The sequence below is a fragment of the Periplaneta americana genome, chromosome 9 (genome assembly GCF_040183065.1).
Source record: "Periplaneta americana isolate PAMFEO1 chromosome 9, P.americana_PAMFEO1_priV1, whole genome shotgun sequence".
Classification (NCBI taxonomy): domain Eukaryota; kingdom Metazoa; phylum Arthropoda; class Insecta; order Blattodea; family Blattidae; genus Periplaneta; species Periplaneta americana.
In genome coordinates this window covers 56679552-56703296 of record NC_091125.1, presented here as the reverse complement: position 1 = coordinate 56703296, position 23745 = coordinate 56679552, and the positions used below count along the sequence as shown (strand labels likewise).

The 23745-nt window shown below is 37.8% G+C and overlaps 2 protein-coding genes across 2 annotated transcripts in view; both read right to left on the bottom strand.

Moving 5' to 3' along the window:
• LOC138705579 (facilitated trehalose transporter Tret1-like) overlaps positions 1–22491 on the bottom strand; it is a 38138-nt gene extending 15647 nt beyond the window's left edge. The window contains exons 1-7 of the mRNA XM_069834181.1: positions 22291–22491; positions 20082–20192; positions 17895–18069; positions 14065–14331; positions 11839–11957; positions 10408–10830; positions 2179–2435 (exon numbers count right to left, since the gene is read on the bottom strand). Coding sequence (XP_069690282.1) covers positions 2179–2435; positions 10408–10830; positions 11839–11957; positions 14065–14331; positions 17895–18069; positions 20082–20192; positions 22291–22491 — 1553 coding nt within the window. The remainder of the gene's footprint in view (positions 1–2178; positions 2436–10407; positions 10831–11838; positions 11958–14064; positions 14332–17894; positions 18070–20081; positions 20193–22290) is intronic.
• LOC138705947 (facilitated trehalose transporter Tret1-like) overlaps positions 1–23745 on the bottom strand; it is a 256949-nt gene that overhangs the window by 191343 nt on the left and 41861 nt on the right. The gene's annotated exons all lie outside the window — the stretch shown is intronic.

Sequence of the window (23745 nt, the reverse complement as noted above, 5' to 3'; positions counted from 1 at the left end):
TATCACGTTCATTTCACTGAAATCCTAGTGAGCCGTGCTCTACATCGTAGTTGTCCACCTAGTACGTCACTTCGCCCGACAGAGTGCTCTCAGACGATGTCATAGATAGCGCTACGATTTCCTTCATTTTCTTATCCAAATTTTCCTATTGGCCGGTTGGTTACGTCAGACGAAGAGAGAGGGAAAGCGAGGTTACTTGACTACGCGCAGTTATATGTAACATTACTCAGGAGCCGGAGCTCGTATCGACAGCATTACTTAGGAGCCGGAGCCCGTATCGACAACTTCATTCAGGCAATGGACGTGCACTCAGGAAATAGAGCTCGAACTGTATTCTACACTGGTAACTTAAGTTCGTCGTGTTAGATTGTTCGAGAATAGTGTATCATTAAATTTCATTTAGGAATCTATGGATTATATGAAACTTTGTTTGAAATATATATCTTGGGATTCAGTGTGGCTACATAGTTGTATCAGATTTTGTTATTATTGGAGTAGGCAAATTTGGGTTGTGATATTATTGTTATTTTTGGTAGTATGTGTTAGAGATATTGTGGTGGATCGTGTATGGAAATCACTCGCTGATGATACGTCTTGGGTTAAGTGATTGGGATTACGTGAAGTGAAGTAATTGTGATATGTGAGGTTGTATTGTATTGGCGGATTACGTGATGAGATATAACTTTGATATGTGAGGTAGTATTGAAGTTCCACGACGGTTATGGTGATAGCGTAGTGATTATGATCTCTTGGCTTACATCGTATTAGACGGTGTAATTAACTAGAATAGTATGGGCCTCGTTATCTATTCTAGTACTTGCTACTCCATATTGGTTATAATTGATTTCCACGCCGGTATTCAGGAATCGAGTGCATTGAGTTTCAGTTGCTATTCAAACGACTATTGGTATTTGAAATTATCGTTGGGTATTGTTTGATTGTAAGGTACAGAGATTATTGCTAGTGCTATCTGCACAGTTTATGTGAGACATATTTGGAATTGATAATTTATATAGTGATCAGTCGTGTGACAGTTTGTATTGGGTAAATTCTTTGTGAAATATTGAGTTCATGTGTACGTTGAATTTGGTTAATCGGATTTTATGTTATCTGTAATTGAATGGGCCATGTGTTATGAGCTAGCATACTGACTGGGCGTTCATGTTGAGGTTTATATCTAATTGGCTATATATATATATATATATATATATATATATATATATATATATATATTGAGAGAATGTTTCAACGACTAAATGCTTAATAGGTCAGCAAATTATTATTGAGAAATGACTGTATTAGATTGTATTACGACTTGTAAGTATGCTGGGCCCAGTGTAATTAAAGTCTCCACGATTCAGTTATTGGTTTACAGGTTATTCAGATTACTTGTAATATTTTCGTTCACTTAATTTCATATCTACATGTTACTTCATTTATCATTCATGTAATATTGTTATCCATTATTTGTTAATTATATCTGCTGTACAAATTCACACTATTTTTTTCTAAAAGTCTTCCACTGCGCACACCCAGTTATCCAAGGTACCATACATCTGGCGAATAACAGCCGCTATAAGAAGAAATAGAGGAGGAGAGGATGATCGTACACCGTACACCTCCTCACTAGATAACCATCAAAGTTGATAAAGCGTCGTAAAATAAATCAATTGAATAAAAGATCATTTAATTTTAAGGTACTTAACTGTGGTATTTATTTTCATGCATTCAGTTCTCTCTAAAGACACATTTATCGAAGTTTCAAACAACTTATTCGCGTCATATTGGAATGTACATAGTTTCTACTATACACTGCAGTGTTGACTCGAGATTAAGCCTCTTGAATGAGGAAACAATTATGAAGTAATTCATGAGAGGGCTCCGCTTTGTAAAATTCAAATGCTAGATGTATAAAGACAGCAATACAAAATAATGAAAATGTTATATTAAATCTCAAACTAGCTTACAATCATAGACATATTCACAATAAGAATCACGAACAGCATAATCGATTCACTCAATTATGCAGTAGGGGTACTGTGAATTCCCTATCACTTGTTTTAAACTTCGGTTGCTAGTCACACTTGGTGAAACTCACGATACTGATGAATTAAAGAATAGTCTCATAATATTTACATGAAATTTGAAATTATCTTATGTCTACAAACAAATACTTACCGGAAAGGGAAAGACTCTGCTACCAGAAGCCAGGGCAACTGCGCCTGTATGGCGCTAGAGAAGCTGAGGACCACGAAGAGCGTGACGGGCACCCACGTGACGACAGGCTCCACAGCCAGGAGCGCATAAAGGCCGAGGAAGAAGCAGCACAAGGCACAAACGGCCGTGCTGGAGAGCCCCAACTTCCTTTTGCCTAGGGTACTCACGACACCGACCAGAAACACACTGCCCAGAAATCCCGCTGCAGCCACGATCGCCTGAAAGGTCAATCCCAGACATCGTACAACGCTTCCTTTTATAAGTGGGAAGAGTAAACCTGAGCCAAAAACGGAGAAGACGTCATCTTGGTTCTATTGCACATACCAAAGTTGGCTCAGGTCTTGCATTCCGAGCTGTACTTACGCCTAGACGTAGTTGCTCTATTTATTTGTCTATGGTAGTTACCATGCTGGTCGTTTTTTGTGAGGTTTCAGGTTTCAAACTCGACCTATGAATATGGATTTTAAAGGGCACTGAAATCCTTAGCATGGCTTCCTCCGGGAAAAAGGTAACACTGTGGGTTGTGTCATAGATTTACGACACGTGAAAGAACTTGTCTCTGACAGAGAACATCAGGCAACATTTCTAACCCACGTTGAATTTCGATACTCAATAACCTCTGTAGTTGAAAGCGTTGTGAAGCAAAATACTATTCCAAGCAGGGCTACTTGTATTCTAATTAATATTATTCATATTCAGACATCGTACGATGGAACTTTTTTTTAAATAAGTTATTTTACTACTCTTTATCAACACCTTAGGTTATTTAGCGTCTGTATGAGATGGTGATAATGCCGGTGAAATGAGTCTGGGTTCCAGCAGCGAAAGTTTCTCAAGCATTTGCTCATATTGGGTTGAGGGAAAACCCCGGAAAAACCTCAGGAACATTCCTCGATCGGGAATCGAACCTGAGCCACCTGGTTTCGCGACCAAAATGGAGCATGGGTATCATGAATATAAAAGTACATAATAAACTTGACGTAAAGCTATTGTGATTCTGTAAACATGGATATTTCATTCCCCGCTATGCCTAGGCCTATATCCATTATAAACTATATCATTTTCAATATTATATATTTATTAGGTAATATTCATGAGAAAAACCATAAAATAGTCTTCTTTCACTGCGGCTTCAATAGATGTGATGTAGATTACTATTAGCCGGGGGACAGAACGAAGTCATAGAATTTGTCATTGCGAAAAGGGATTATCTACAATTTTTTTTTTTTTTTTCAGAAGTTCATTTTTTCCCATATTCGATCCCTTGGAAAGTCATGCCATCTATATTCTACAAGAAAATAGATAACTTATCCCTTTAACTCTGCATCAAGACTCTTGTGCTTTTGAAAGTCATTGTGAGAACGAATAATCTCACGTAGATATTTGTTTCAAATGCTAGAAATTAAGTATCGAATTAAAGGACACACATTTGAATGACGACACAAAAGAAGCCGTCACAGCAGAATTACTTGTATAAAAACGACGGGCCAAAAAATAAGTTTAATTCTGCATACCATATTACAAACATTGAATTCATTTTTATGTTATTTCATTATGAAAGCTTGTAAAAAGTCGAGCTTCTTGTAAAAGACATTAACAAGAATAGAGGCATACCCAGATTGTTCACAATACACATTAAAGATATTTTAAATTTTTCGTATTATTATTATTATTATTATTATTATTATTATTATTATTATTATTATTACTATTATTATTATGTTGCGATATATTTATTATTGTTGTTTAGTCAACTGTCCGAAGACAGATCTGAAGTGACACCAGAGGGCACACTTATGAGGCAAATAGATATTTATATTAAAAATATAAACATTAAAGGAACGTTTCACAATAAAGACAGAATCCAAACTAACGAATGGGTGAATATCGCTCTTAAAAAGAGTCTAAAATCGAAAATGCACAATATTTAACATCTGCACTGTAGAACTGTCAAAACAACCTTTTCAGTATGTTTCACAAGTTAAATTATTTCATATTGTGTTGGTTTAATTTTATTACAAATTACGTACTAGGCGGTAGGTCTTTCTATAATAAAGGTAGCATTGTTATATTTGAACGTGCTGCAGCACAAAATACAAACATTATATTGAAGTAGGAGTAGAAGGACTCTATGTTTTACATCGATGTAAATTTTGTTACTCTGACAGCATAAAATTAGAGAAGGGAAAACGATTACGGATAAAAAAATACTCAAATCTAATTATTTATTAAGATCGAGGAGGGAGTTCAAATCCGGTAACCCCGCCTTGCGATGCCCCTGAATAAGAATATTAAACGTTATTTTTAGTTTTCTGAACAGATATCTTACTATTGAGAAAAAGATCATCGCGGGAAAACAATGTTTAATTTTGTAACTTGCTGTATAAAACTGAAACCAGTACCACCGAGTTATCGTCAATTAAGAACGGCTTAAGCTATATGTGGATAAAAGACTGAATATTTAAAGATTGTTCCTTCACCAATTCAGAAGTAAATCACACTTTACCTTCTTCTGTAAAATGTGAAAATCTGTAGATGATCCCTTTTCGCAATGATTGATTCATAGTACCAAGTCTTACAGCTGTGTATTAACATTATGAAAGTGAGATAAAATAGTCTTGAATAATGAGACATGCAACACGCGATCCTAGTGGAGAAACTGTCGTAGAAAAATCTAAGGAACTTTCCAAGATGAGATATTTAAAGTCCCTCTTTACGTGTAAAAATCAGAGTGTGGGTTGTACAAAAGAAAAGTAGATTACTAAGATTAGCAGGTAATAAACTGAAGTAAATATGTTCCCTTAATTTTGACCTCTTATTTGGTGACTCGGCGAAGAAATGGATTAATTATGCATAATTTATGGAGAATAATGCCACTGCACTCATTGCCAATCATTCAATGACAGTAATTTATGGTAATAATATTGTGAATCCTGGTCTATGATACCCAAGCTCTTCTCTTTATCTATCTGTGGATCTTAAATATTATTAGGATAGCTATTAGTGTATTACTTCCTAGGACAATACCTATCTCGAGTTCAATTATTTGTTAATATAGGAAATTTATTATTATTATTATTATTATTATTATTATTATTATTATTATTATTATATTATTATTACTTTTATGATCGGGTCAAAAACCGTGATAGAACTAATATTTGACCCTTGCGGTGAATTTCGGTGAAGCCCGGAGGGCTCAATTAGTCAAATCCACTTTCTTCACCTCCACGTTGGGGCCCTCTGGTATCTTTTAAGATGCGGAAGACAGTGTTTTGTGCGTAAAGCAACGGGAACCTACCGCATTTATCCTTCCCAAATAAAGTGCAGACATGGCAGGATGAGTCTTCCCACGGTAAAAGATGCCGGACGTAAACTATCTCCCCATTCAGAGGTCCGGGAGGGGAATGCTGGGGAAGGACACATAATGAAGCAACCCATCAGAGAGAAGAAAAGAAGATTGAGGTTTGGAACGTGGAATGTAAGGACCCTTTTGCAAGCACGTTAGTTGGAAAACTTGAAGGAATAAATCAGAAGAAACAGAATGAATGTGATGGGAATATCAAAAATGAGTTGAGAAAATAGTGGTAAGTTGGTGAGTGTTGAATTTAAGTTGCTTTATTCAAATGGTGAGTGCAAAGGAAATCATGGTGTTGGTGTATTATTATTGAAACCTCTTGTGAAAGATAATGTAATATCAGTGCATTCTTAGATGACCGGATGATAATAGTGGAAATACTATGGAAGAAAATAGACTTAGTGCTTGTGCAAATTTACATGTCACATAGTGTATTAACAGACGAAGAAGTGGAAGAAAGCTATGACAAGATAGAAGAGATGGTTGAGAAGGAGAAGAAGGGAGTATGCGTAATCCTATTGGGCGACTGGAACGCAGTAGTAAGAGAAGGAGAAGATGGAAGATCATTTGGGAAATGTGATTGGGAAAAAGGAATGACAGAGGAGAATCTTTGATAAATATCTGCAAAAGAAAAGCAAAGAATGTTGAAAGTACATTATTCTAACAACATAAACGAAGAAGATACACATGGACATGCCCAAAGGACGAAAGCAGATATCAGATAGAATATACTGGTACAGGAGAGAATCCGAAATTGCTTAAAAATGCAAAGAGACTTTCCAGGAGTGGATATTAACTCAAATCATGTTCCGCTGATAAGCGAAGTATATATTATTCTGAAAAAAATAAGAGGAAGACAGGTAAGGAAGAAATTTGACATTGAAAAACTGAAGAACGAAGAGGAAAGAAGAAAATTTGAAGCAAATTTTCTAGAGAAAACCGCTACATTAGAATCCACATCTGAGAATAATATTGAGTACTCGACTCATCTAAAAAGCTGTACACAGAAAACACCAGAAGAAACAATAGGACACAGAGAAGAAACCTTGGGCCACAGGGAAAATGTTGTAGAAGATGGAAGAAAGAAGAAAAGTGGGAAAACATCAACACGGAAAAGATAAAAGTAACTACAGGAAACTCAACAACGAACTAAGAATAGGAAATGTTAAGGCGAAAGAAGATTGGATGAAAGAGAAATGTAAAGAAATAGAGGATCTAGAGAGAAAAGGAAGATATGGTTCAATGTACTGCGAAGTAAAATGTCTGGATTTCACAAATAAGAACAGAAAATCCATGTGGTTGATAGAAGACGAAATAAGAAATGAAATAACAGACAAACAAGGAATACTGAACACATGGACAAATTATGTAGAAGAGTCATAAGAGACAGGGAATCGTCCAGATAAGTTAGCCGTGGAAGACGAAGCAACCGTATCAGAAGACGAAAAATTATTTTCTATTTTAAGAGAAGAAGTTGAACTAGCCCTTAGGGGAATTAAGAATGGGAAAGCAACAGGAGTTGATTGAATCACCATTGTGTTAGGAAAATGCTTGAGTGAAGACAAGAAGGAAATGCTATAATTATACAACGAAATATATGAGAAAGGCGAATGGCCTGAAGATTTTACGGAGACGGTCTTGCTGCCAATACCGAAGAAAAACAATGCCTAGAAATGTAAGGAGTTCAGGACTATCACCTTGATATCGCACTCGTCGAAGATTTTCCTGTCAGGAAAGGAAAAAGTAAAAGGGATGCAATTGGACTACTATGAACAATTGGCGAAAGGTATCTAGAGAAGAATAAAGAAGTATATATTTCCACTCCATATGTAGATGAAATTGTTGAGGATCATCAGAGAGGTTTTAGGCGTAATAGTTCGACTATTGATCAGATTTTTTGTATTCGACAGATATTGGAGAAAAATGGGAGTATAAGGGTACAGTATATCAGTTGTTCATAGATTTAAGAAAGGCATATGACTCGATTAAGAGAGAAGTTTTATATAATATTCTTATTGAATATGGTATTCCCAAGAAATTAGTTCGATTAATTAAAATGTGTCTTAGTGAAACTTACAGCAGAGTCCGTATGGGCCAGTTTTATCTGATGCTTTTTCAATTCACTGCGGGCTAAGGCAAGAAGATGCACTATCACCTTTACTTTTTAACTTCGCTCTAGAATATGCCATTAGGAAAGATCAGGATAACACAGAGGGTTTGGAATTGAACGGGTTACATCAGCTTCTTGTCTATGGGGATGACGTGAATATGTTAGGAGAAAATCCACAAACGATTAGGGAAAACACGGAAATTATACTTGAGGAAAATAAAAGCGATAGGTTTGGAAGTAAATCCCGAAAAGACTAAGTATATGATTATGTCTCGTAACCAGAATATTGTACGAAATGGAAATATAAAAATTGGGGATTTATCCTTCGAAGAGGTGGAAAAATTCAAATATCTTGGAGGAACAGTAACAAATATAAATGACACTCGGGAGGAAGTTAAACACAGAATAAATATAGGAAATGCCTGCTATTATTCGGTTGAGAAGATTTTTCTGTTGTCAAGAAAGTCTGAAAGTTAGAATTTATAAAACAATTATACTACCGGTTGTTCTGTATGGTTGTGAATCTTGGACTCTCACTTTGAGAGAGGAACAGAGATTGAGTGTTTGAGAATAAGGTTCTTAGGAAAATATTTGAGACTAAGAGGGATGAAATTACAGGAGAATGGAGAAAGTTATACAATGCAGAACTGCACGCATTGTATTTTTAACCTGACATAAATAGGAACATTAAATCCAGACGTTTGAGATGGGCAGGGTACGTAGCAGGTACGGGCGAATCCAGAAATGCTTATAGTGTGTTAGTTGGGAGGCCGGAGGGAAAAAGACCTTTGGGGAGGCCGAGACGTAGATGGGAGGATAATATTAAAATGGATTTGAGGGAAGTGGGATATAATGGTAGAGACTGGATTAATCTTGCTCAGGATAGGAACCGATGGCTGACTTATGTGAGGGCGACAATGAACCTCCGGATTCCTTAAAAGGCACTTTAATTGTAATTGTAATAAGATAAGGACTCGGTCCAATAAATTTACTTGTAAATACCTTTCCATTTTTTTTAATTTTTACAATTAACTAACATGAGTATTAATAATTAGGCCCTAACTTTGGCGTATGTAATCTTAAGATTTAAGATTACATACCAGTGATTGAAACTTGGGGAAGAAATTTCTTTTTTATTTTAATTGCATTTATTTACGCATGAAGATTTCAATGAGTTTGTTGACTAAATGTTTTGTGTTGCTATCTCGAAAAAGTCGCGATTGCTTCATACCTTCATTTCCCAGAAGAGTAGCACAAATTACACACTGAGGTCATGACAAATGGTCAGTGTCATGGCGTTGGATGAAACAAAATATTAAGTAGTTTGTTTATGCACTCTCGAGGGAAACAGACCTTTTCTTCTGTGTGCTTCTTTTGCTTATCCTGGAGATCTCTCTGCTGTACTTGAGGTGGATGAACTATTACTTATTGCGTCACAAACATCTTCAGTACGAAATTTCTTAATACTAATGTTAGGTTAAATCCCTTGTCTTCATTCATATCAATATTCAAATCTGTATGCCTACTACTTTAAAAAAAATTACAACACTCGGGTTATGAAATAAACACTTACAGACTGCAATGCGAACTTGGAAAAATATAATATTCATTTGGATTATTCAGTATCGAAAACAGAATACAGACTGCCTTAAACTTCAGTTTCAGTGAAAAAATTGCTTATTTCCCAGCTATGACATATACAACACATAATGTATGTTATTTTGTTCAGTTTTGAAAACAGTTTTGTTGTGATCGACTTCCAAGCAATTTTTATGACTGGTCATAAACGGTAGTATTTCCTTTCCCTAATGTTGAAAGATTTCTAAGTTCTGAAAGTTTCCGATCATTAAAAAATAAGTGACTTGGTCACTGATATTTGTTTCATAGATGTTATTTAGTTAGATTTTAGAATTTAGAGTTTAGAGACGATCTGATTCTGCAGTTCTCGACACAATCACTTAAATTACGAGTTTTATGCTAAGAATATTATCACAATAAAATATTTATTCGTGAAAAATGCTTAGAACAGTAGACTGACAAATTCCAGGAGAATATCTCGCGGCCCGCTATAATTGATGCCAGGGCCGGTAGAGAGCCGCGGCCCGATGATTGAGAAACACTGCAGTAAATGGAGATTTCTGTGACTTAAAAGTCACAATATCACTGTCTACTGTGAACTGTATGTTATGCTTTATATTGGAATATCGCGAGAACGTCCCCACTTCTTTGCCAAAATGAATTCACTGTGGAAAAGAATATCGAAGAAAATAATGCTCATGCATGGTTTATGGTCCATAAGAATAGGTAAAGGATTATAGATATCACGTCAAACATATGTGCTTCTACAGCCTGATGTAAGACTACTCAAATGCAGACAGCTGCTTTTAGTGCCTGTTCCTTACTTTCAATGTAATATAGACTTGTGGCTCTCATGAATATCGTATATATAATAATTTAATTTGTAGATTAATGATAAATATTTATCTTGCACTAATTAGGTCTACTTTCCTTTTGTAGAATTACTGTATTGTTTATAATTTACGTTGAATTTTCTTTTGGAACAAAGTTACTGTATGTACAGATAGACCAGCATTTAAATGTCCTCCAACGGCGAGACCCTTCAGTTACTTTCACACATATTTCAATAACGCTAACAATTTAAAAGTTACTATCTGAAGTATCTCTACAGGTAGAAAGCTCTGTTTGTGATGGTATAACTTACCGAACTCCACTTCGGATCCATCGGAGAATGGAACCGATGGAGAACCTCCACCAAGAAGGGCTTGACGGATGTCATCCCTCCCATGCAGGAGAAAGTGAAGAAGAGAAGTGTCAGCACCATCGGACGGAGAGTTTCTGGCTCCAGAAGAAGTCGTATCAGGGCCATCGATCGCGGCGACCACTTGCTTCTTTGCCTGTGATGTGGAATGACATCCAGAACCTCTGGGCTGCCGAGTGTCTGCAGCTGCGTGGATTTGGATGCATATGCAGCAGACTTAAGCGTCACGTTCTCGTGGTAACACAGCAGTTCCTCCAGCTCCTTACGCACGCCACTTGGCTCGACCCATCCCCGCAGCCAGCACAAAGCGGCTTCTGCGTCGTTTTTCCTGTCTTGCGCAATCAGCCATATTGGAGATTCAGGAATCTATTGGATTATACAAAAGAACTAAATCGCATAATATATATTATGTATATAGTAGAACATATGTTATTCCCAAAATGTTCATTTTTTATTTATTATTTACACGAGTTAATTGAATTCATTTCCTTCAATCAAAGAAATTAAAAAAAACGCCAAGCTAGAAAAGGAGAAGAAATACAAGGAGTAAAATGAAAATAAGGTGAAGGACTGAAAAGAAGGGAAAGAGGAATAAAGGAGCACGAAGAGAAAAAATAGAAGGTGAAAGACTTGAGGGAGGAGAAGAGGAAAAGGAGAAAATAGAGAGATGAATATGAAAAATAAAAGGAGAAAGAAGAATGGAAAAGAGAAGGAGCAAGAGAAAAAGCACTAGGAAATGAAAAACTGAAAGAGAGAAGAAAGAATGGTGAAAGACTAGGAGAAAAAAGAGAATTATGAAGATGAGAGAGAAGAAAGAAGAGTAGAAAAGAGGAGGAAAAGCAGAGAGGTGAAGAGAAAAGTTAAGGAATAGAGGAGGAAAATGAGAGAGAGCAGGAAAGGAGGGAGCAGAGAGACAGAAAGAAGGTAGGATATTTGAGGAGAAGAAAATAAAGTGGAGTAGGGGAGGAAAATTTGGAAGACTGGGAAGAAGATAAAAAGAAAGAATACGAGAGAAGAATAGAAGAAAGAAGAAGAATACTGGGAGGTGTAGGAAGTGGAAAAAGAGAAGAGTACAGAAGAAAAGAGAATGTAAAGGATCAGAAATCAGAAGCAAAATAGAGGGGGTAGAGAAAAGAGAAGACACAGTGATTACGAGATAGATGAAGGAAGAAAAATAGGAGGAAGGGTGAAGGTTGGAAGACGAAGAGGGGTAAGAAGGAAAAGGTGGGAAAAGTGGAGAAACGAGAGGACGATGAAGAAATTACTTTGTATTAGAATGTTAAAACATGTTCAGTAATTTTGGAAATGTATTGATTTTAAACTATCATTTGAGAAATACTTCGTGCAGTTGAGATTTCTACGACTCAGTCTCACCTGGCTGATGAGGATGATGGTGATAATAGGCGCAGCCACGCAGACAGCGGCAGTAGTCCTCCAGTGCATGATGCTGCCGAGCATGAGCACCAGGAACATGCCGAACTGGTAGAACAGGGCTGCAACCAAGCCAGCACAACTGCAGAACTCTGTTGGTTCCTATATCACTTGTGTCTTTGCAATTTCAATAAGTTGAACGACTTTCCACCAATTTTGTAAATACAGCCACTTCGTCCCGAATTCCAAATTTATTTAAAACAAACTGAAAGTGCCACCGATTTTTTTAAATGTAGATGGCGCTGCAGGCTAAACGGTTGACGTGACACGGGAAAAATTATTACCACGAGAGTCGTGAGTGTTTACTAGTTTTGTCTTTGAAATATACGTTATGCGCCAAAACAAACGGTATTGAAATTCTCACACTGATACTGCGCATTTACCTTATCCATGGTGAAATTTATTTATCTGCTGTCATTGTTATATTGTTGATACATACTTTAGTACGGATTTGCTAAAATGGTTCTCACAACAGAGGAGAAGGTGTTTATTGTCGAACATTATTTCCGGTCGTACGGAATGGGACGTCAGAATGGGCTGAGCTTGCACCACCCACGTTAAAGAGCAGTACCAGGAGCGATTTAACAATGCTCTACCAAATACAACAATGCTAGCTATCGTTGAGATGTTCTGTCATACGGGTATCAGTTTTATTTCTTCTTGCATGTTATAATGACTTATCTTAATTTTCAGAGTATGTTTCTAATGTCACTATTCCGTAATACCGGAAATAATGGTCGACAATAAAACACCTTCTTCTCTGTTGTGAGGATCATAATTGCAGAAATCAACACAACACTGCATTGAATACTGAATATGTCAAACTGTTGTATAAAATTCGTTACTAGGGAAACGTGGACAGCAGATGAGCGATAATTTGTGCTGTTTGTTTTGACGCATAATTACTAGAATGTAGTTATACTACATCACATTGTGCAGTTTTAAGTAAATTTTAAAGAAGTTTGGAAGTGGTGTTGTTACTGAAGGTGATGATGTATCATTTTGAATGACGTGTAAAGCGGATGTCTCAACAATGTAAAAATGTTTATAACAATAGAGAGTGATATGAGTTCAGTAATTCTCTTATCCAGGTATTCTCATTCATAAGCGTTTTGTTTTCGTAAAGCCTCCGTTTCATAAACTCTAAGTAAACTAATTCGTTAAAACGTGTTGTTGAAAGGAGAATAGGTTTGCTTAAATTTCCATTGAGGTTATGTTCGAGAAACTTTTACTTCTGCAAAACAGCAATCCCCTCCAGATACTGTGATTAGAATTATTCATTGTAATTCAGGTTCTATCGTTTTCATATAGACTGCTGCGATTAACATTTTCTATAAATATGTCAATATTTCCTTCAGTTGTTACGCTAATTTACAGTATTCTTATGCAATTTAGACATTTAGTTCATTTAGATAATTATTTAGTGTCTGTCGATGTTTTCATTTCTAATAGACGGCGATATTTTTGTACTTACCATTTCAGCAGTGAGCTTTTAAGCCAGGGGACCGGGTTCATATCCCGGTCGATGCATTTCAATTACTAATTACTTGGGTAAGGCGTGATATAGTCAACACGGAGTTTCTCCGGGTACTCCGGTTCCCCTGTGGCATCCCAGCAATTCTACATCATCATTCATTACGAGTGTAATATTGATCCAGGACCTGTGGTGCACTCTGGACAGTCTTTGACGAACTAAGTGGTTTACTAGTGGTATCTGTGAGCGAATCTCGTCGAGTCGGGGCGGATAACGGCAAAGTTAAGGGTCTTGCTATTGCATAAAAAATCAGCAGTCTTCGCTTCTTACTCTAGTGCGTGTAAATGTGCTGAGAAATTGTGCTTTTTTAGCCTTGTTATGGATGGGAAAATATCAGATTTTTCAGAACTATGCATCGACTCTTATCCTTCAGAGAAGACAAGAGAAGAGGAACGTTTGTGAATCTGATGATTGCACTGACATAAGCCGTTCTCTCCCTTGCTTGGCTTTTGTCATTATGTAAAAGATACGATACATACGCGGGATGTTCCTGCATCCACAACAGGGCACAAAGCCGTTGAGCATTGTGGAAGTATAAAATCACATGTGCAAATTCTTCCGTGCAAGTAATTAAAACGCAAGGGAAACCTGTTGTAGTATATTTCTCACTACAGGAGAATTAACACCAATCTCACCTGCGCAGCTGGCTAAGGCACTCCTTAGTGTAGGTTGACAGATCTCTCCGAAGTAACTGTTGATGGGCGCTTCTGTGAGCCCTACTGTGATGCCTATGATGACATTGGCAAGGAAAAGTACGGCGAGCGAGGGGGCCGTGCTTATCAGCACACAGCTTATAACATGAGGTATGCAGACGAGCATGAGAGACCTCTTGCGACCGAACCATGTCACAAGGAACCCTGAAGCAAAACTGCCGATCGGCTGGCAAATGTAGGGTAAGCCACCTACAAAATTTGAAATCAGATTCCAATTTACGCTTATTGCTAGCGATATACATATTTTACATATCAAATTAGATTTGAATGATACTGAAACTGATCAGGAAGAGGAAAAGGAATTGGTTGGACCACTGGCTGAGAAGAAACTGTCTATTGAAGGATGCAGTGGAAGGAATGGTGAACGGGAGAAGAGTTCGGGGCAGAAGAAGATATTAGATGATAGACGACATTAAGATATATGAATCATATGAAACAAAAAGGAAGGCAGAAAATAGGAAAGATTGAAGAAAACTGTACTTGCAATGAAAGATCTGCCCATGGGCGCAACACTAGATGAATGAATGAATGAATTAGATTTGAGAAAAATAATATTTCGTACATTCCGGGATTAGATCGTCCTTCGTTTTCGAGTAGCTACTATGCTTGTTGTTGTTTAGTCAACTGTCCGAAGACAGATCCAAGATAATAATCTAATATTTACGGGCTCAAACCGAGCATAGGACGATGGAATCTTAAGGAAAATATAAGTATCTAGCCTACATTAGTTTTCTTCAAAGGAAAATTAAGTTTATAGACCCGTGTCATTGATTTAACCTGCCCTCCTTTTGAATTAGAAAGCTCCAGGTAAATTTTACATGTCATTTCTCACTGACACGAAAACTCATCTTTCTATTCATTCTCTTATTCTGATATGTTATCAAAATTAACATTTTAATAAACTATTCTCTGAAATTAAAAATATAATTCTAGTTATAGTATTACATAATCCATGTTACAGAAACAGTATTCCTTGCACTACCAGACGCGCGGAGTCAAGAAAAAGGTACAGCTACTATATCCCAAGGTGTGCACAACGAACTAATTTTAAAATAGCGATTTCATTAACATTCACGAGGGTGCACCGTTATCTGTAAGGTTAGAGTGTTGGCTTTCCTAAGTGGAGACCAGTTTGCTAGCTAATGGTATAAGTTAAGTTTATAGTTAAAAGACTGTTTGCAATAGTTTTTTATAGAAGTATTCCGTCTCACCTACCTACCCAAATTGCTCTACTGTTCAAAGTCATCCTCACTACCGTTTAAAAATAACTGGAAAGCACGGCATAGAATCAGTTTCCACATCCGTTCCCTAGGATTACATTGCATCATTTCACAGAGAAGTTAACGTAGAAGCCAAAGCCTTCAGATTTCCTGTGGTGAGATGATGTTCAAGTGCGAATACTATAGAAAATATTATGCAGTTGATACGAGGATGAATATCGTTTGGAAGTCTTGAGAGTAATACGAGGTGTTTATATTGGTCTATGCAGAATATTTTCTGCTAAAATGTTCATTACTTATGAATAGAGCTCCAATTTTTTGGTATTAACGATATCCACGAAATTTTGTATTTAACATTTCTTTCAATGTGAAAATATTACGTACAGGAATGTTACGATAAAATGCATTCATGATTTCAAGGAAACCATTAATGAAAAAAATATATGGATTTCAGTAGATACAAGGGATTCCAGTGGAAGCATGTGGCAAAAATGATCGGTGGGCCTATGGACGTAGACAACCCTAAAAGACCCTGCATACTTATGTGTCAGGAACTATATCAAGTGAATTCCTCTACAATTGTTTCGTTATTTCACAGTGCCTTGCAGTTGCTATAATCTTCAGGTGTAAAATATAACAAAATGCTAATTTTCATTGATGCGGCGTCTTACATGGTCAGGGCAGGGCAAGAGGTTAAAACCAAATACATGAAAAATATTCACATTTCTTGACTCGCTCACGCCTGTCACAGAATTGCAGAATAAATACGTCATTATCCAGACGTTGACCGGCTGATTTCTAATGTGAAGAAAGTGTTTGTAAAGTCATCTTCTCGTATGTCATCATTCAAAGAACAATGTTCTGGTGTCCCTATGCTTCAATTTCCTGTAGTTACGCGTTGAAATTCCTGATTGATAACATACAGTCATTGCGACAACTTCGCTAATCTTCAGGAAGTGATCAAATTCTTTAACAGTGACGACGCAGCTTCAATAAGAAAATTTTCTGAGTGATTCAGTCATGGAAAGTAAGTTAAAAATATTAAATCAAATTATGGATTTCTACTTTTTTCCATTACATGCTTAGTTAGGAAAATCAGGGGAAAACTAGTCAGTCAAATTGCACGTATGTGTGTATTTATTAACACTGGGTATACACCCGGTGGCACTGTTATAGAATATACAATGACATTACGGCAATAAAATTACAATAATCACAACAATAAGTAATATAGATAAAATAAACGTAAAATTAATTCTAACTATAAATGCAATAAACCTAGAACTATAAATAAAAAATATGCTGTAAATAACGACTACTATAAACAAAAGTATACCTAACATAAGTTTTTCTATTAATCTCAAGTAATGTCAACCTTAATTACATATCAACTTAATTAATTACATGTCACAACTTCGATAATTACACTACAATTAAAATTTCAGCCTAATCTTTTCAACCTTTCCTTAAATGTATTCATTTTAAGAGGTTCATCCTGAAAGACTGCCGCAGGTAAGCTGTTCCAATCTACTGTTGTGCGGTTAACAAAAGAAAATTTTTGCCACGTCTCTTCCTTGCTTTCTGCATTTAGGCTGTTATTCATAGTCGACACTTTACAATCACCACTTTGCAAAGTGACACCTTTGACGATAGTGGCTCTTTCATATTAGTGGTATTCATAGACTATTGAAGAAGTGCACTTTACAAAGTGTAAATTTACGCCAGCAAAGTGTAGAGTTACAATTTGGTTGGTAACAGCCTTCCAAATCAAGTGAACAAACAGTAACAAATTGATGTGTACTCCTCTGCCTATATCGAGCGGGGAGAGTGCGACATACGTACAGCTTTATTCAGGAATTTTGGCGAGTTACTCATCACTGCTGGCGGGCTGGGTCACACAGGCCAGGACGCGTAGTCATAACACCTAACACTTCCTTCTTATCATGTCGCGGTACACTCCGTCTTAAAACACTATTCTTCCACACGTCCCGTTACTAAGTACTACGTCTGTTGACTAAATAATGTCATAATGACATATTTTCTTGACATGAGTGTCCCTCAGCTTCTTCCTCTTTCTCTTCCCATCCTACGCACATTTGTGATTAAATTTCTTTCTTATGACGCAACACACAGCTCGCTCACTAGCCAAACAACGAAGGACAGGGGCCATTAACGCTGAATCGAGCAGCATCAATGTTGCCGCTTTACCGTATCCAGGCGCTTGGTTCACTGACGGCTTCTCATTCGTAAATTTTTGACTATCACTTTTAAAACATCCTTTATAGGTACCCGTACTGAATATGAACAAAATCTGCCCAATAGTTTTAAGAGAAATCGCTGTACAAAGACAGACTGATAGACGACGTGCCTAACACCACACCTTCTAATTATATGAAGAATGTTATATAGCCTACGTATACTTCCGCGAAAATAGGTATAATTTTCGCAGAGTTACAAAACTCGTATTTTCTCTATTACTAAAGCAGCAGGAGAGTTTACATCCCCGTTTCGAAAGAAACTCTTTAAACTCACCAAACCAAGACGCGTATGTGTCGTCCATGAACAGTCCTTCTGTAGCGTTGTACAACTCCTCCGTGGAATTGAAATCTTGTGGCGACTTGTGCAGAGCTGCTATCACATTGGTAGAGAAGAATAAAGTGACTGCCATGTCCATGACGACGAGATTTGCCGCTGACATCGCCAGTATCTGGGGACATACAGAAGAATTTCATGGAGTGGAGCCGTGCATGAAGCTAAACTATCACTGTCCGGCCTGGGTTGTGAAGCTTTACACAAAATATATCTCCTGACTCACAGAAAACAAGGAATCTTAAAAATTAATGCAAGTGTATAGTTGACCTTCGGGCGGATTAAATACACTAAACTAGAGTTTACCAATATTAGGGTTGCCAACTCTTCCGTATTTCCCTGGATCTTTGGTTTTTCACCTTAATTTTTAAGTCTCCGTACTTTTCTTCTCTCATAATATTTTTGCCACTATTTTTGCATAATGTTGAAATCTTTATCTCAAAATTGAATTTTGCCTTGAATGAAGATGATTTATAGTAGATGATGAATTTTCCTGTTCTAGAGATGCATTGAAATTTGCAGTATCTGTAGGAGAAACTAAAGGACACCAAACAATGAACTAAGAGGAAAAAATTTCAGGCGAAGTAAGACTGAATGAAAGAGAAATGTAAAGAAATAGAGAATTTAGAGAGAAAAGGAACGTATGGTTTATTAATGTGCCACGAAGTGAAATGTTTGGATTTCAGATACAAGAACAGGAAATCCATATGTTTGATAGGAGACGAATAGGAAATGAAATAACAGACAAACAAGGAATATTGAACAGACGGACGAAATATGTGGAAGAGTTATATGAGACAGAGAACCGTCCGAATGAGTTAGCTATAGAAGACGAAGCAACAGTCTCAGAAGGCAGAAAAAAGATTTTCTGTTTGAAGGATAGAAGCAGTGCTTAGGGAAACGAAAAATGAGAAATCTACAGGAGTAATTGAATTCCCATTGAATTAGTGAAATGCTTGGGTGGAGACAAGAAGGAAATTATATCCTTATGCAACTAAGTGCGAGGCGCATCCAGAAAGTAAGTTTCCCCATTAAAAAAAAAGAACACACTATTTCAGGAAAACACTTATTGGCAACAGGTACAGCAATGTTTCAGCTATTTTTCAACATAGCCACCATCAGAATTGAGATACTTGTATCGAGGGATCAACTTTTGTATCCCTCTGTCGTAGAACTCGGCCGCCTGTGAATGGAACCACCGTGTGACAGACGTCTTCAGCTCTTCGTCGTTGCCAAAACGCTTACCGGAGGACAGGAATTTCTTAAGTCCCAGGAAAACGTGAAAATCGCTGGGAGCAAGATCAGGACTGTAGGGTGGGTGATCAAACAACTCCCAGCCAAATTCCGTCAAAACAGCTGCTGTGCGCCGAGCCGTATGTGGACGAACATTGTCATGGAGGAGCACAACACCTGCAGTAAGCATTCCACGCCTCTTGTTTTGAATGGCACGTCGCAATTTTCGCAGTGTCTCACAGTAATGGTCAGCGTTCACTGTTTCATCTCTTCGAAGGAAGTCAATGAGCAGAATGCCCTTTCTGTCCCAGAAAACCGTGCACATCACTTTCCGTACCGACAGCGTCTGTATGAATTTCGTCCTGACCGGAGATCCACTATGCCGCCAATGCATTGACTGCTGCTTGGTTTCCGGGGTGAAGTGCGAAATCCAAGTCTCATCGCCCGTGACGATTCTGTCGAGGAACTCGTCGCCGTCATCATGATTCCGTTGCAGAAATGTCAGTGCTGCTCCTAAGCGTGCATTTTGTGTTGGGTGTCAGGTTTTTCGGCACCCAACTGGCATAAATTTTTTTTGAACAGCAGGTGCTTAGTGACAATCTCATGCAACAAGGATCCCGATATCTGGGGAAAATGGCTGCTCAGCTCCGTAATCGTGAAGCGACAGTTCTCCATTATGCACAGCCGCACCAGCTCAACACGATCATCATTGATGAGGGACAGTCGCCCACTGCACTCTTCATCATGGACACTTTGGCGACCTTCGGAAAACTGCCTACACCAGCGACGCACCATCTGCTTACTCATGATGTTCGGCCCATAGACCTGACATAGCTGCCGATGAATTTCAATTGGCGCAATGCTTTGTGCATTAAAGAACTTTATCACGGACCAAACCTCGCAGGCGGCGCGAGAAGGAATAAGAGCTTCCATTTCGGACCACTGCTGCTCCGCTACTGGCATCAGGCGGGACCTGTCCAACTGGCATATGATTGATACGTCATAGATCTGTTACGCATGCGCAATTGACACGGCTAATTACGTTTACTTTTAAGGGGAAAAATCGGGAAACTTACTTTCTGGATGCGCCTCATATATGAGAAAGGCGATTTCTGAAGATTTTACGGAGATAGTGCTGCTGCCAATACGAAAAGAAAATAATGCCAAGAAATATAAGGAGTTCAGGACTATCAGCCTGATATCGCACTCGGCGAAAATTCCTCTCCGAATAATGAACCTGCGTTTATATTCTAAGATGGAATGACATCATGTTGGAAGAAGAGCAGTTTGCTTCAGGAAGAGAAAAGGTGGGAGAGATGCAATTGGACTGCTATGAGCAATGGGCGAAAAATACCTAGAGAAGAATAAAAAAGTGTATATATATAGTATTTGTGGACTTAGAAAAGGCATTTGATAGAGCGGATTGGAATAAAGTGATTGGGAGCCTGAAGAAAATTGGCATAGATTGGAAAGAGAGCAGACTGATCTGTAACCTTTATAGGAAAGAACGAATGAAAGTCAGGATAGGAGAAGAAATGTTTGAAGGAATTGAAATAGGGACAGAATTACGACAAGGATGCCCATTATCATCTACCCCAGGGGTCTTCAGCACAGAGCACGGTGGGGCTAGCATCTCTTACCCGCTGAAAACGCAGCGCACCATAGTGCACTGCGTAGCTGCTAGCGGGTATGCTCTCTATATCTCCCTGCTGCACGACGGTGTAAATGGGACGGCACCGCGTACCCGTTGCACATTTCCGCGAGTGCTGACGACCACTGATCTACCCTGTTCAGCATCTACTTGGAGGATTTTGTGAAGTATTTTCAGAATATGTTAAGAGTAATAGTAGAATGAAGTGCATAAGATTTACTGATGATATGGCATTGTTAACAGAAGACGAGACTATACCAAGGGATATATTACTGGAGCTAAATGACAGCTGCGAGTAATATGGGATGAAAGCAAATACAAACAAGACGAGGACCATGGTTATCGGAAGAGAAATAAAGATGGCAAATGTGCGGATTCGAAACGAAGCAGTAGAACATGTGGAACTTCAAATACTTTGGATGTACTATAAACAGTAACGAGCTGCTGCCAGGAAGTGCAAGGAGAATAGCAATTTTATTGCAAAGGAATCTTCTATTAGACCTTCTGCGGATCTCTGGAAAAATAACTAAGGAAGAGACTAGTGAAATGCTTTGTGTGGAGTACTGCATTGTATAGAATTGAAATATGAACATTACGATGAACTGAAGGGAAGCAACCACAAGCATTTTAAATGTGGATATGGAGAAGAATGGAGCATGTGAAATGGACAGACAATAAGAAATGAAGCTGTGCTGGAAAGAGTGGGTGAAGAAAGAATGATACTGAAACTGATCAGGAAGAGGAAAAGGAATTGGTTTGGTCATTGGTTCAGAAGAAACTGCCTATTGAAGGATGCACTGGAAGGAATGGTGTAAGAGGAAGAAAGTTCGGGGTAGAAGGAGATATGAGATGATTGACGACGTTAAGATGTGTGGATGATATGCGGAGACAAAGAGGAAGGCAGAAAATATGAAAGATTGGAAAATGCTGGGTTTGCAGTGAAATACCTACCCTTGGGCAGAAAACTATGAATGTACAAGTAGTCCTAATGCTTGTCAGAAATAGTTTTCTGTGCTCACCAGTTTAAAATCAATGTTAATATTACAAATAAAAAAAGTGCGAGTTTTGTTCTATACCTAAATGAGCATTAATTAACTATTTAATGAGTCTATTTTGCCCCGTTAAGGGTTACGTCCTCTTAGAAAGGGTGAACTCGGTTAAGAACTCATATAGTGAGTTAGTTCATACGAGTTTTAAGTTTAGTTCATACCTGTAGTAATTTTCTTTCTTATGCTACACTTTCCAACGCTCATTGAACTATCGCTACAACCTTTCCTGTTAAACATACACTTGTTTCTGTACTTTCACCTATTCTTCTTACACACTCACTCACTCCTACACTGTCACCTATTCTATTAGCACAGACATTCGTTTAGACACAATCACACAAGGATTATTTACTCAAACAAGTTATCGGCACTGAGTATTATGCGCTTTCTCTCCGCATTTTGTCACAAGGTCTTTTGTAGACTTCTCAATTGACTTGTGCTCCTTGCTACCCTGAACCACTGCACATCCGCGGCGTTCCTGAAGAGATCGCCCCATCTGGTTGCAGATCTGCCCCGGTTTCTCCTGCCGGTGTGAGGATCCCACGTGGTAGAGATATGTGCCCATCTGCTGCTCTGGAGTCTCGCCACGTGGCCTCTCCATTTCCATTTTAAACTGGGCACGTTGTCCCACGTCACTCGTGTTGGCAATCTCTTATTCTGGTGTTAGGGATTTTGTCTTTGATGGATACTCCTAGGATTTCTCGTTCCATCTTCCTTTGGAGACTTGGATGTATTTTTTTTTCTTTGGTTATCCGTCAGGTTCTAGGTTTGGTAGCCATACAGTAGAACATGACCTTGAATTGTGAAGGAAACTTCATCCGTAAACAAAATTACTAGGCTACCGTATTTACCTGTTTGACACTAACGGACGTAGAGCAGACAATATCAGGAGACACTACTACACTGAGAATTGGAAAGTGCTGTACTTATATTGTTTTGTTTAATGCATGCTTTTAGTACAGAGAGATTGCAAGTAATCCTTGCTGTGTGTACAGTACTACACTCTTTGCATAACGTCACAAACAGTATCTCCGTTGCCACCTTTTAAAAGTTTAGTTATTTCAGAAGGTATGAGGTTTACAGAAGTGAAACCAATTCTGTTATCACTAATTGTATCTCTAGTTTTGAGTTCGCTAGAAAAAACATGCATGTTCCATTAAAAAAATGGTAACTTTGAGTTGAAAGTGATATTGTCTTAAGTTTTTGGATTGTGCATACCATCCCATTGTATGAGCCTCTGACATCGATACATGCCTCCAAAAGTTGATTTCTCACATCTTGTTTCATTTCGAAAATATTTTAGGTCGCAGAGTATATATTTAGACCTCAAGTGATCATAAAAAAGTTGGAGATGATAATTATACCACAATGGTTCCCAATTACCTGAGGACTGTGAACTTCCTGTTTTTTAAATAACTAGGCCATGCACTCGGACTCTTGAATTTTGATATACTGTACTGTATGTATAGTAGTTAACTATGCGAAAGAATTTAATTCGAAAAAATGTGGGATACATCTTGATTGGTAAAAAAAAAGACCAAAAAATGTCAATAAAACCTGTTTTTCCCTTGCGATATACCAAAAGTAGGAGTACTTCAAGGCACCGTGCTTGGACCACTGCTTTTCTCCATTTATATTAATGACTTGACTACAAACTTACATTACTGCAAGTATCACATTTACACAGACGACTTACAATTCTACATACACTCCCGACCAGATGAAATTGATGCAACTATTGGCAAACTTAATCATGACGAATCAAGTTTCTTCATGGGCGAAAAAGTTCGGACTTAGGTTAAATGCTATTAAGTCAAAAGCTATAATAATTGGACATAGGAGACTACTGAACACAATGAAT